Source organism: Salvelinus fontinalis, chromosome 23, assembly GCF_029448725.1.
Source record: "Salvelinus fontinalis isolate EN_2023a chromosome 23, ASM2944872v1, whole genome shotgun sequence".
NCBI classification, from domain to species: domain Eukaryota; kingdom Metazoa; phylum Chordata; class Actinopteri; order Salmoniformes; family Salmonidae; genus Salvelinus; species Salvelinus fontinalis.
Genome location: NC_074687.1, coordinates 26608842 through 26624015, shown reverse-complemented (window position 1 = coordinate 26624015; position 15174 = coordinate 26608842). Strand labels below are relative to the sequence as shown.

Below are 15174 nucleotides of genomic sequence, written 5' to 3'. Positions count from 1 at the left end.
GGTGTTTATAGATGTGTTTATTGAAGTGTTTATAGACGTGTTTATTGTTGTGTTTATTGATGTATTTATTGTCATGTTTATTGATGTATTTATTGTCATGTTTATTGATGTATTTATTGTCATGTTTATTGATGTATTTATTGTCATGTTTATTGATGTATTTATTGTCATGTTTATTGATGTATTTATTGTCATGTTTATTGATGTATTTATTGTCATGTTTATTGATGTATTTATTGATGTATTTATTGTCATGTTTATTGATGTATTTATTGTCATGTTTATTGATGTATTTATTGTCATGTTTATTGATGTATTTATTGTCATGTTTATTGATGTATTTATTGTCATGTTTATTGATGTATTTATTGTCATGTTTATTGATGTATTTATTGTCATGTTTATTGATGTATTTATTGATGTATTTATTGTCATGTTTATTGATGTATTTATTGTCATGTTTATTGATGTATTTATTGTCATGTTTATTGATGTATTTATTGTCATGTTTATTGATGTATTTATTGTCATTTTTATTGATATATTTATTGATGTATTTAATGTCATGTTTATTGATGTATTTATTGTCATGTTTATTGATGTATTTATTGTCATGTTTATTGATGTTTTTATTGTCATATGTATTGATGTATTTATTGATGTATTTATTGTCATGTTTATTTTTGTGTTTATTTATGTATTTATTGACAAATTCATTGTTGTGATTACCCCTGGTCCTCTCTCTCTGACTGATGAGATATTATCATCAGTTAGCTCAATTGGCTAGCATAGCAGTAGTGCTGAGGGCCTGCAAGCCTCTCCAACACTCAGTGTGTTTGGGGAAGGGATTTGGTTCTTAGTCCTAACATGACCTTCAGGCTCCATGAGGGATGGGGCTTTGTGCTACAACGTGATTACAGAGATTAGGCCTATTACATGGTCTAGGTGGACTTCTGTGTTAACCCAGTGGCTGGTAGTTTGACCAGACATGCCTCAGTTCAAGAGCACACAGTGATGCCCTAAACCAAACTCTGTGGACTGTATACACCGCCATTGATGTTACAATATTTAATTGTGTATTTATTCATTCGTCCATGGAATAGAAGCTCTCTCTCACTTTACATTTCTACAGGTGAAGTAACATAAGGCCTGTTTTTTTCAGACCTACATCGGACACATTCTCCTCCTGGTCAATCCTAACAAAGACCTCCCCATCTACTCTACACTGGTGAGTATCTCACTACACACTACAGCAGGGGTGGGGGCCACAAAACATCTGTACTCACCATTTTCTTTGTACAAATATTTTTTAAATGCAACCTTTTTAAAACTAAGCAAGTCAGTTAAGAACAAATTCTTATTTACAATGACGGCCTACCCCGGGCCAAACCCGGACGACACTGGGCCAATGGTGCGCCGCCCTATGGGACACCCAATCACAGCTGGATGTGATACAGCCTGGATTTGAACCAGGGACTGTAGTGAAGCCTCTTGCACTAAGATGCATTGCCCTAGACCGCAGCGCCACTGAAATGTCAGAATAATATTACAGAGAACAATTTATTTCAGCTTTTATTTCTTTCATCACATTCCCAGTGGGTCAGAAGTTTACATACACTCAATTAGTATTTGGTAGCATTGCTTTCAAATTGTTTCACTTCGGTCAAACATTTTGGTTAGCCTTCCCCAAGCTTCCCACAATAAGATGGGTGAATTTTGGCCCAATCCACCTGACAGAACTGGTCTAACTGAGTAGGGTTATAGGCCTCCTTGCTCGCACACGCTTTTTCAGTTCTGCCCACAAATGTTCTATAGGATTGAGGTCAGGGCTTTGTGATGGCCACTCCAGTACCTTGACTTTGTTGTCCTTAAGCCATTTTGCCACAACTTTGGAAGTATGCTTGGGGTCATTGTTCATTTGGAAGACCCATTTGCGACCAAGCTTTAACTTCGTGACTGATGTCTTGAGATGTTGCTTCAATATATCCACATCATTTTCCTACCTCATGATGCCATCTATTTTGTGAAGTGCACCAGTCCCTCCTGCAGCAAAGCACCCCCACAACATGATGCTACCACACCCATGCTTCACGGTTGGGATGGTGTTCTTCGGGCTTGCAAACCTCCACCTTTTTCCTCCAAACATAACGAAGGTCTTTTTGCACCAAAGTATGTTCATCTCTAGGAGACAGAACACGTTTCCTTCCTGAGCGGTATAACAGCTGCGTGGTCCCATGGTGTTTATACTTGCGTATTATTGTTTGTACAGATGAACGTGGCACCTTCAGGCATTTGGAAATTGCTCCCAAGGATGAACCAGACTTGTGTAGGTCTACAATTTGTTTTCTGAGGTCTTGGCTGATTTATTTAGATTTTCCCATGATGTCAAGCAAAGAGGCACTGAGTTTGAAGGTGGGCCTTGAAATACATCCACAGGTACACCTCCAATTGACTCAAATGATGTCAATTAGCCAATCAGAAGCTTCTAACGCCATTACATAATTTTCTGGAATTTTCCAAGCTGTTTAAAGGCACAGTCAACTTAGTGTATGTAAACTTCTGTCCCACTGGAATTGTGATACAGTGAATTATAAGTGAAATAATATGTCTGTAAGCAATTGTTGGAAAAAGGACTTGTGTCATGCACAAAGTAGATGTCCTAACCAACTTGCCAAAACTATAGTTTGTTAACAAGAACTTTTAATGACTCCAACCTAAGTTTATGTAAACTTCTGACTTCAACTGTATCTTGTCAGTCATGGAGAGTGTGTGACTGAATGTATTGTACACTATAAGTGTGTGTGTGTTGAGTTCCCTGTTGGGTGTGTCATTAGTCTAGTATGAACGGGTGAAATTTGGCCTTGATGTGGACCATTAATAATGCACTCTTCCTGTTTGTGATACACAGTGGAGGTCTGACTCTGCATTATACACCAGCCAGCCCCCCCCCCCCCCCCATGCACACACTCTCTCTCTCGCTCTCTCTCTCACTCCCTCACTCACTCACTCACTCTGTATATCTGCTGGGCCGTAGCCTAGACGTGGTGTTTATGGTGGTTATGGTGTTTATGGTATCTTACTGTATCAGACAGGCATTTACATAACGCTGAGAGAAACCTGTTTCTTTCAGTCTTTACATGAAGTACACATGAAATCTCTTAGACAGGCTCTTAGCTATGTCTGACACAGTGTTTCCACGTGGTAGTCTATGTCTGACAAAGGGTTTCCACGTGGTAGTCTATGTCTGATAAATGGTTTCCACGTGGTAGTCTATGTCTGACACAGGGTTTCCACGTGGTAGTTATGTCTGATAAATGGTTTCCACGTGGTAGTCTATGTCTGATAAATGGTTTCCATGTGGTAGTCTATGTCTGATAAATGGTTTCCACATGGTAGTCTATGTCTGATAAATGGTTTCCACATGGTAGTCTATGTCTGATAAATGGTTTCCACGTGGTAGTCTATGTCTGATAAATGGTTTCCACATGGTAGTCTATGTCTGATAAATGGTTTCCACATGGTAGTCTATGTCTGATAAATGGTTTCCACGTGGTAGTCTATGTCTGACACAGGGTTTCCACGTGGTAGTCCATGTCTGATAAAGGGTTTCCACGTGGTCGTCTATGTCTGATAAATGGTTTCCACGTGGTAGTCTATGTCTGACACAGGGTTTCCACGTGGTAGTCTATGTCTGATAAAGGGTTTCCACGTGGTAGTCTATGTCTGACACAGGGTTTCCACGTGGTAGTCTATGTCTGACACAGGGTTTCCACGTGGTAGTCTATGTCTGACACAGGGTTTCCACGTGGTAGTCTATGTCTGATAAAGGGTTTCCACGTGGTAGTCTATGTCTGACACAGGGTTTCCACGTGGTAGTCTATGTCTGATAAAGGGTTTCCACGTGGTAGTCTATGTCTGACACAGGGTTTCCAAGTGGTAGTCTATGTCTGACACAGGGTTTCCACGTGGTAGTCTATGTCTGACACAGGGTTTTCACGTGGTAGTCTATGTCTGATAAAGGGTTTCCACGTGGTAGTCTATGTCTGACACAGGGTTTCCACGTGGTAGTCTATGTCTGACACAGGGTTTCCACGTGGTAGTCTATGTCTGACACAGGGTTTCCACGTGGTAGTCTATGTCTGACACAGGGTTTCCACGTGGTAGTCTATGTCTGACACAGGGGTTCCACGTGGTAGTATATGTCTGATAAATGGTTTCCACGTGGTAGTCTATGTCTGACACAGGGTTTCCACGTTGTAGTCTATGTCTGACACAGGGTTTCCACGTTGTAGTCTATGTCTGACACAGGGTTTCCACGTGGTAGTCTATGTCTGATAAATGGTTTCCACGTGGTAGTCTATGTCTGACACAGGGTTTCCACGTGGTAGTCTATGTCTGACACAGGGTTTCCACGTGGTAGTCTATGTCTGATAAATGGTTTCCACGTGGTAGTCTATGTCTGATAAATGGTTTCCACGTGGTAGTCTATGTCTGACACAGGGTTTCCACGTGGTAGTTATGTCTGATAAATGGTTTCCACGTGGTAGTCTATGTCTGATAAATGGTTTCCATGTGGTAGTCTATGTCTGATAAATGGTTTCCACATGGTAGTCTATGTCTGATAAATGGTTTCCACATGGTAGTCTATGTCTGATAAATGGTTTCCACGTGGTAGTCTATGTCTGATAAATGGTTTCCACATGGTAGTCTATGTCTGATAAATGGTTTCCACGTGGTAGTCTATGTCTGACACAGGGGTTCCACGTGGTAGTATATGTCTGATAAATGGTTTCCACGTGGTAGTCTATGTCTGACACAGGGTTTCCACGTTGTAGTCTATGTCTGACACAGGGTTTCCACGTGGTAGTCTATGTCTGATAAATGGTTTCCACGTGGTAGTCTAATTCTGACACAGGGTTTCCACGTGGTAGTCTATGTCTGACACAGGGTTTCCACGTGGTAGTCTATGTCTGATAAATGGTTTCCACGTGGTAGTCTATGTCTGATAAATGGTTTCCACGTGGTAGTCTGTGTCTGACACAGGGTTTCCACGTTGTAGTCTATGTCTGACACAGGGTTTCCACGTGGTCGTCTATGTCTGATAAAGGGTTTCCACGTGGTAGTCTATGTCTGATAAATGGTTTCCACGTGGTAGTCTATGTCTGATAAATGGTTTCCACGTGGTAGTCTGTGTCTGACACAGGGTTTCCACGTGGTAGTCTATGTCTGACACAGGGTTTCCACGTTGTAGTCTATGTCTGACACAGGGTTTCCACGTGGTAGTCTATGTCTGATAAATGGTTTCCACGTGGTAGTCTATGTCTGATAAATGGTTTCCACGTGGTAGTCTGTGTCTGACACAGGGTTTCTACGTGGTCGTCTATGTCTGACACAGGGTTTCCACGTGGTCGTCTATGTCTGATAAAGGGTTTCCACGTGGTAGTCTATGTCTGATAAATGGTTTCCACGTGGTAGTCTATGTCTGACACAGGGTTTCCACGTGGTAGTCTATGTCTGACACAGGGTTTCCACGTGGTAGTCTATGTCTGATAAAGGGTTTCCACGTGGTAGTCTATGTCTGATAAAGTGTTTCCACGTGGTAGTCTATGTCTGATAAATGGTTTCCACATGGTAGTCTATGTCTGATAAATGGTTTCCACGTGGTCGTCTATGTCTGATAAAGGGTTTCCACGTGGTAGTCTATGTCTGATAAATGGTTTCCACTTGGTAGTCTATGTCTGACACAGGGTTTCCACGTGGTAGTCTATGTCTGATAAATGGTTTCCACATGGTAGTCTATGTCTGATAAATGGTTTCCACTTGGTAGTCTATGTCTGACACAGGGTTTCCACGTGGTAGTCTATGTCTGATAAATGGTTTCCACTTGGTAGTCTATGTCTGACACAGGGTTTCCACGTGGTAGTCTATGTCTGATAAATGGTTTCCACATGGTAGTCTATGTCTGATAAATGGTTTCCACTTGGTAGTCTATGTCTGACACAGGGTTTCCACGTGGTAGTCTATGTCTGATAAAGGGTTTCCACGTGGTCGTCTATGTCTGATAAATGGTTTCGACTTGGTAGTCTATGTCTGATAAATGGTTTCCACGTGGTAGTCTATGTCTGACACAGGGTTTCCACGTGGTAGTCTATGTCTGATAAAGGGTTTCCACGTGGTAGTCTATGTCTGACACAGGGTTTCCACGTGGTAGTCTATGTCTGACACAGGGTTTCCACGTGGTAGTCTATGTCTGACACAAGGTTTCCACGTGGTAGTCTATGTCTGATAAAGGGTTTCCACGTGGTAGTCTATGTCTGACACAGGGTTTCCACGTGGTAGTCTATGTCTGATAAAGGGTTTCCACGTGGTAGTCTATGTCTGACACAGGGTTTCCACGTGGTAGTCTATGTCTGACACAGGGTTTCCACGTGGTAGTCTATGTCTGACACAGGGTTTCCACGTGGTAGTCTATGTCTGATAAAGGGTTTCCACGTGGTAGTCTATGTCTGACACAGGGTTTCCACGTGGTAGTCTATGTCTGATAAAGGGTTTCCACGTGGTAGTCTATGTCTGACACAGGGTTTCCACGTGGTAGTCTATGTCTGACACAGGGTTTCCACGTGGTAGTCTATGTCTGACACAGGGTTTCCACGTGGTAGTCTATGTCTGACACAGGGTTTCCACGTGGTAGTCTATGTCTGACACAGGGTTTCCACGTGGTAGTCTATGTCTGACACAGGGGTTCCACGTGGTAGTCTATGTCTGATAAATGGTTTCCACATGGTAGTCTATGTCTGATAAATGGTTTCCACTTGGTAGTCTATGTCTGACACAGGGTTTCCACGTGGTAGTCTATGTCTGACACAGGGTTTCCACGTTGTAGTCTATGTCTGACACAGGGTTTCCACGTGGTAGTCTATGTCTGATAAATGGTTTCCACGTGGTAGTCTATGTCTGACACAGGGTTTCCACGTGGTAGTCTATGTCTGACACAGGGTTTCCACGTGGTAGTCTATGTCTGATAAATGGTTTCCACGTGGTAGTCTATGTCTGACACAGGGTTTCCACGTGGTAGTTATGTCTGATAAATGGTTTCCACGTGGTAGTCTATGTCTGATAAATGGTTTCCATGTGGTAGTCTATGTCTGATAAATGGTTTCCACATGGTAGTCTATGTCTGATAAATGGTTTCCACATGGTAGTCTATGTCTGATAAATGGTTTCCACGTGGTAGTCTATGTCTGATAAATGGTTTCCACATGGTAGTCTATGTCTGATAAATGGTTTCCACATGGTAGTCTATGTCTGATAAATGGTTTCCACGTGGTAGTCTATGTCTGACACAGGGTTTCCACGTGGTAGTCTATGTCTGATAAAGGGTTTCCACGTGGTCGTCTATGTCTGATAAATGGTTTCCACGTGGTAGTCTATGTCTGACACAGGGTTTCCACGTGGTAGTCTATGTCTGATAAAGGGTTTCCACGTGGTAGTCTATGTCTGACACAGGGTTTCCACGTGGTAGTCTATGTCTGACACAGGGTTTCCACGTGGTAGTCTATGTCTGACACAGGGTTTCCACGTGGTAGTCTATGTCTGATAAAGGGTTTCCACGTGGTAGTCTATGTCTGACACAGGGTTTCCACGTGGTAGTCTATGTCTGATAAAGGGTTTCCACGTGGTAGTCTATGTCTGACACAGGGTTTCCAAGTGGTAGTCTATGTCTGACACAGGGTTTCCACGTGGTAGTCTATGTCTGACACAGGGTTTTCACGTGGTAGTCTATGTCTGATAAAGGGTTTCCACGTGGTAGTCTATGTCTGACACAGGGTTTCCACGTGGTAGTCTATGTCTGATAAAGGGTTTCCACGTGGTAGTCTATGTCTGACACAGGGTTTCCACGTGGTAGTCTATGTCTGACACAGGGTTTCCACGTGGTAGTCTATGTCTGACACAGGGTTTCCACGTGGTAGTCTATGTCTGACACAGGGTTTCCACGTGGTAGTCTATGTCTGACACAGGGGTTCCACGTGGTAGTATATGTCTGATAAATGGTTTCCACGTGGTAGTCTATGTCTGACACAGGGTTTCCACGTTGTAGACTATGTCTGACACAGGGTTTCCACGTTGTAGTCTATGTCTGACACAGGGTTTCCACGTGGTAGTCTATGTCTGATAAATGGTTTCCACGTGGTAGTCTATGTCTGACACAGGGTTTCCACGTGGTAGTCTATGTCTGACACAGGGTTTCCACGTGGTAGTCTATGTCTGACACAGGGTTTCCACGTGGTAGTCTATGTCTGATAAATGGTTTCCACGTGGTAGTCTATGTCTGATAAATGGTTTCCACGTGGTAGTCTATGTCTGACACAGGGTTTCCACGTGGTAGTTATGTCTGATAAATGGTTTCCACGTGGTAGTCTATGTCTGATAAATGGTTTCCATGTGGTAGTCTATGTCTGATAAATGGTTTCCACATGGTAGTCTATGTCTGATAAATGGTTTCCACATGGTAGTCTATGTCTGATAAATGGTTTCCACGTGGTAGTCTATGTCTGATAAATGGTTTCCACATGGTAGTCTATGTCTGATAAATGGTTTCCACGTGGTAGTCTATGTCTGACACAGGGGTTCCACGTGGTAGTATATGTCTGATAAATGGTTTCCACGTGGTAGTCTATGTCTGACACAGGGTTTCCACGTTGTAGTCTATGTCTGACACAGGGTTTCCACGTGGTAGTCTATGTCTGATAAATGGTTTCCACGTGGTAGTCTATGTCTGACACAGGGTTTCCACGTGGTAGTCTATGTCTGACACAGGGTTTCCACGTGGTAGTCTATGTCTGATAAATGGTTTCCACGTGGTAGTCTATGTCTGATAAATGGTTTCCACGTGGTAGTCTGTGTCTGACACAGGGTTTCCACGTTGTAGTCTATGTCTGACACAGGGTTTCCACGTGGTCGTCTATGTCTGATAAAGGGTTTCCACGTGGTAGTCTATGTCTGATAAATGGTTTCCACGTGGTAGTCTATGTCTGATAAATGGTTTCCACGTGGTAGTCTGTGTCTGACACAGGGTTTCCACGTGGTAGTCTATGTCTGACACAGGGTTTCCACGTTGTAGTCTATGTCTGACACAGGGTTTCCACGTGGTAGTCTATGTCTGATAAATGGTTTCCACGTGGTAGTCTATGTCTGATAAATGGTTTCCACGTGGTAGTCTGTGTCTGACACAGGGTTTCTACGTGGTCGTCTATGTCTGACACAGGGTTTCCACGTGGTCGTCTATGTCTGATAAAGGGTTTCCACGTGGTAGTTTATGTCTGATAAATGGTTTCCACGTGGTAGTCTATGTCTGACACAGGGTTTCCACGTGGTAGTCTATGTCTGACACAGGGTTTCCACGTGGTAGTCTATGTCTGATAAAGGGTTTCCACGTGGTAGTCTATGTCTGATAAAGTGTTTCCACGTGGTAGTCTATGTCTGATAAATGGTTTCCACATGGTAGTCTATGTCTGATAAATGGTTTCCACGTGGTCGTCTATGTCTGATAAAGGGTTTCCACGTGGTAGTCTATGTCTGATAAATGGTTTCGACTTGGTAGTCTATGTCTGACACAGGGTTTCCACGTGGTAGTCTATGTCTGATAAATGGTTTCCACATGGTAGTCTATGTCTGATAAATGGTTTCCACTTGGTAGTCTATGTCTGACACAGGGTTTCCACGTGGTAGTCTATGTCTGATAAATGGTTTCCACTTGGTAGTCTATGTCTGACACAGGGTTTCCACTTGGTAGTCTATGTCTGATAAATGGTTTCCACATGGTAGTCTATGTCTGATAAATGGTTTCCACTTGGTAGTCTATGTCTGACACAGGGTTTCCACGTGGTAGTCTATGTCTGATAAAGGGTTTCCACGTGGTCGTCTATGTCTGATAAATGGTTTCGACTTGGTAGTCTATGTCTGATAAATGGTTTCCACGTGGTAGTCTATGTCTGACACAGGGTTTCCACGTGGTAGTCTATGTCTGATAAAGGGTTTCCACGTGGTAGTCTATGTCTGACACAGGGTTTCCACGTGGTAGTCTATGTCTGACACAGGGTTTCCACGTGGTAGTCTATGTCTGACACAAGGTTTCCACGTGGTAGTCTATGTCTGATAAAGGGTTTCCACGTGGTAGTCTATGTCTGACACAGGGTTTCCACGTGGTAGTCTATGTCTGATAAAGGGTTTCCACGTGGTAGTCTATGTCTGACACAGGGTTTCCACGTGGTAGTCTATGTCTGACACAGGGTTTCCACGTGGTAGTCTATGTCTGACACAGGGTTTCCACGTGGTAGTCTATGTCTGATAAAGGGTTTCCACGTGGTAGTCTATGTCTGACACAGGGTTTCCACGTGGTAGTCTATGTCTGATAAAGGGTTTCCACGTGGTAGTCTATGTCTGACACAGGGTTTCCACGTGGTAGTCTATGTCTGACACAGGGTTTCCACGTGGTAGTCTATGTCTGACACAGGGTTTCCACGTGGTAGTCTATGTCTGACACAGGGTTTCCACGTGGTAGTCTATGTCTGACACAGGGTTTCCACGTGGTAGTCTATGTCTGACACAGGGGTTCCACGTGGTAGTCTATGTCTGATAAATGGTTTCCACATGGTAGTCTATGTCTGATAAATGGTTTCCACTTGGTAGTCTATGTCTGACACAGGGTTTCCACGTGGTAGTCTATGTCTGACACAGGGTTTCCACGTTGTAGTCTATGTCTGACACAGGGTTTCCACGTGGTAGTCTATGTCTGATAAATGGTTTCCACGTGGTAGTCTATGTCTGACACAGGGTTTCCACGTGGTAGTCTATGTCTGACACAGGGTTTCCACGTGGTAGTCTATGTCTGATAAATGGTTTCCATGTGGTAGTCTATGTCTGATAAATGGTTTCCACGTGGTAGTCTGTGTCTGACACAGGGTTTCCACGTTGTAGTCTATGTCTGACACAGGGTTTCCACGTGGTAGTCTATGTCTGATAAAGGGTTTCCACGTGGTAGTCTATGTCTGATAAATGGTTTCCACGTGGTAGTCTATGTCTGATAAATGGTTTCCACGTGGTAGTCTGTGTCTGACACAGGGTTTCCACGTGGTAGTCTATGTCTGACACAGGGTTTCCACGTTGTAGTCTATGTCTGACACAGGGTTTCCACGTGGTAGTCTATGTCTGATAAATGGTTTCCACGTGGTAGTCTATGTCTGATAAATGGTTTCCACGTGGTAGTCTGTGTCTGACACAGGGTTTCTACGTGGTCGTCTATGTCTGACACAGGGTTTCCACGTGGTCGTCTATGTCTGATAAAGGGTTTCCACGTGGTAGTCTATGTCTGATAAATGGTTTCCACGTGGTAGTCTATGTCTGAGACAGGGTTTCCACGTGGTAGTCTATGTCTGACACAGGGTTTCCACGTGGTAGTCTATGTCTGATAAAGGGTTTCCACGTGGTAGTCTATGTCTGATAAAGGGTTTCCACGTGGTAGTCTATGTCTGATAAATGGTTTCCACATGGTAGTCTATGTCTGATAAATGGTTTCCACGTGGTCGTCTATGTCTGATAAAGGGTTTCCACGTGGTAGTCTATGTCTGATAAATGGTTTCCACTTGGTAGTCTATGTCTGACACAGGGTTTCCACGTGGTAGTCTATGTCTGATAAATGGTTTCCACATGGTAGTCTATGTCTGATAAATGGTTTCCACTTGGTAGTCTATGTCTGACACAGGGTTTCCACGTGGTAGTCTATGTCTGATAAATGGTTTCCACTTGGTAGTCTATGTCTGACACAGGGTTTCCACGTGGTAGTCTATGTCTGATAAAGGGTTTCCACGTGGTCGTCTATGTCTGATAAATGGTTTCCACTTGGTAGTCTATGTCTGATAAATGGTTTCCACGTGGTAGTCTATGTCTGACACAGGGTTTCCACGTGGTAGTCTATGTCTGATAAAGGGTTTCCACGTGGTCGTCTATGTCTGATAAATGGTTTCCACTGGTAGTCTATGTCTGACACAGGGTTTCCACGTGGTAGTCTATGTCTGATAAATGGTTTCCACTGGTAGTCTATGTCTGACACAGCCTAATTGGTAGGCTATGTCTGACTCTGGCTACGTGGTAGGCGGGTTTGGAGAGATGCCCAACCGCCCTGTCAGTGCTATTGCACCCCATATCTGGTCAGAATTAGACATTCATCCATGTTTCTCAAACGTCAAATTTTGAAGTTGTTGCAAACGTCAAATTCCAAAGTGTTTAGTGTTAAGTTTAGGCATCAACTTCAAATTTTTAAGGTTAGGGTTAAGCTTCGGCAAATCTCAGAAATCTTAGGTTAGACATTATCTCTGAATCGTTAAGGTAAGGGTTAACGTTTGAGATATCAAAAATATCAAAAACATATTTCTATCATTGGATTTGAACTTTGGAATAAGAGCGAGACACTTACAGCCATCCGCTATCCCTGTCCACAATGACCCAGCAAGCCAAAACCTACCTTAACGTAACAGCGCTCACTGTAGCCTCTAGTGGACGTTTTTTACGTCACATGGATGGACGTCGATAATTGACTTGTATCATTGACCTGGCTGAATTTAACACATCCTGCCCGCCTTGCTCACACTCGCCACCTGAGAGAGTGAGAGGGATACATGTCACAACATGTGTGAAACACTGTTACCTGGCTGTCACCCGCTGACATCTGTCCCTCTACCCCAAAAACAACCTCCATCCTCTCTTCCCCTCCAACCCCAGTGCCCACAGTGCCCACTCATATCTGCTAGGTGATGGGGCAGAAGTTTGGGGTTGTTTGAGGCTGGCTTGGTAAAGGAACCAGAGGCCGGTTTGGTACTGTGGCAACGCCTAGGCAGGCTAGAAGCTTGGTTTTGGATGGGGGGGGGGGGTTGTTAGACTGGTGAATGTTTTTTTTTTTTTTTTTTTAGTTTTTAAATTTTATCCCCTTTTCTCCCCAATTTTCGTGGTATCCAATCGCTAGTAATTACTATCTTGTCTCATCGCTACAACTCCCGTACGGGCTCGGGAGAGACGAAGGTCGAAAGTCATGCGTCCTCCGAAGCACAACCCAACCAAGCCGCACTGCTTCTTTAACACAGCGCGCCTCCAACCCGGAAGCCAGCCGCACCAATGTGTCGGAGGAAACACCGTGCACCTGGCCCCCTTGGTTAGCACGCACTGCGCCCAGCCCGCCACAGGAGTCGCTGGAGCGCGATGAGACAAGGAAATCCCTTAGACTGGTGACTGTTTTTTATTACGGGTCGGGTTTTGGGGGGGGGGTGTTGTTAGACTGGTGAATGTTTTTTATCATGGGTTGGGTTTTGGGGGGGGTTGTTGGACTGGTGAATGTTTTTTATTACGGGTTTGGTTTTGGGGTTGGGATAGTTAATGTATTCCTTGTGGGCATTGGATGTAGTGTTTGATGTGGCTCAGGCTAGTACAGGAGTGGACAGAAGCCATGCTGTTCTGAACATAATTAGTGCCACAGAAATCCTTGAAACACACTACACTAGGTGTGGGGCAGGATTTAATGTCCTTTATGTAAGGTATCAGGGCAAGTGTGTTTGTGTGTTATGTTAGAATGGACTTTAACACTATGATCTCTAAATTCTTCTGTTCTCTCTTTATCCCTATTTCTCTCTCTCTCTGACTCACTCTCTCTGACTCTCTCTCTCTCTAAATCTCTCCCTCTCTCTGACTCTCTGACTCTCTCTATCTGACTCTCTCTCTGACTCTCTCTCTCTGACTCTCTCCCCCTCTCTGACTCTCTCTCTCTCTCTGAATCTCTCCCTCTCTCTGACTCTCTCCCTCTCTCTGACACTCTGACTCTCTCTATCTGACTCTCTCTCTCTGACTCTCTCTCTCAATTCAATTCAATTCAAGGGGCTTTATTGGCATGGGAAACATGTGTTAACATTGCCAAAGCAAGTGAGGTAGATAATATACAAAAGTCAAATAAACAATAAAAATGAACAGTAAACATTACACATACAGAAGTTTCAAAACAATAAAGACATTACAAATGTCATATTATATATATGCAGTGTTGTAACAATGTACAAATCTCTCTCTCTCTCTATCTATCTATCTATCTCTCCCTCTCTCTGTCTATACCTCTCTCCCTCTCTATCTCTCTCTCTCCCTCTCTATCTATCTCTCCCTCTTTCTGTCTATACCTCTCTCTCTCTATCTATCTATCTCTCCCTCTCTCTGTCTATACCTCTCTCCCTCTCTGTCTATCCTCCCTCTCAATTCAATTCAATTCAAGTGGCTTTATTGGCATGGGAAACATGTATTAACATTGCCAAAGCAAGTGAGGTAGATGGTATACAAAGTGAAATAAATAATACAATTTAACAGTAAACATTACACATACAGAAGTTTCAAAAGAATGAAAACATTACAAATGTCATATTATGTATATATACAGTGTTATAACGATGTACAAATGGTTAAAGTACACAAGGGAAAATAAATAAGCATACATATGGGTTGTATTTACAATGGTGTTTGTTCTTCACTGGTTGCCCTTTTCTTGTCTCTCTCTGTCTATACCACTCTCCCTCTCTATCTCTCTCTCCCTCTCTCTGTCTATACCTCTCTCCCTCTCTCTCTCTCTATCTCTCTCCCTCTCTCTGTCTATACCTCTCTCTCTCTATCTATCTCTCCCTCTCTGTCTATACCTCTCTCTCTCTCTCTCTCTCTCCCTCTCTCTGTCTATCTCTCTCTCCCTCTCTCTGTCTATCTCTCTCTCCCTCTCTCTGTCTATACCTCTCTCCCTCTCTCTATCTATACCTCTCTCCCTCTCTCTCTCTCTATCTATCTCTCCCTCTTTCTCTCTGTCTATACCTCTCTCTATCAGGTGAGTCAGTTGTATCTGAGTTCTTCAGGTCGTTTGTGCTCCTCTCTGCCTCCTCACATCTTCTCCTCAGCAGAGAGGGCCTACCACATGATGCTGCAGGAGCGACGCCCGCAATGCTTCATCCTCAGGTAAACACACATATTCAAATGCACATGTGCAAACCTGCACACAATCACTAAACACGTGCCAGTACCACCACTGTGAGAAAGCATTAGTATTTCATTCAGATCGTTAACTCCAATCAGTTAATGATTTAGAGTCAGTTAATCATTTAG

At 43.5% G+C, this 15174-nt stretch overlaps 1 protein-coding gene across 2 annotated transcripts in view; it reads left to right on the top strand.

The window, feature by feature from the left end:
• The window catches only part of LOC129821073 (unconventional myosin-XVI-like), a 221471-nt gene that overhangs the window by 167651 nt on the left and 38646 nt on the right, over positions 1 to 15174 (top strand). For both annotated transcript variants that reach the window (XM_055878332.1, XM_055878333.1), the window contains exons 12-13: positions 1163 to 1228; positions 14900 to 15027. In XM_055878332.1, coding sequence (XP_055734307.1) covers positions 1163 to 1228; positions 14900 to 15027 — 194 coding nt within the window. The remainder of the gene's footprint in view (positions 1 to 1162; positions 1229 to 14899; positions 15028 to 15174) is intronic.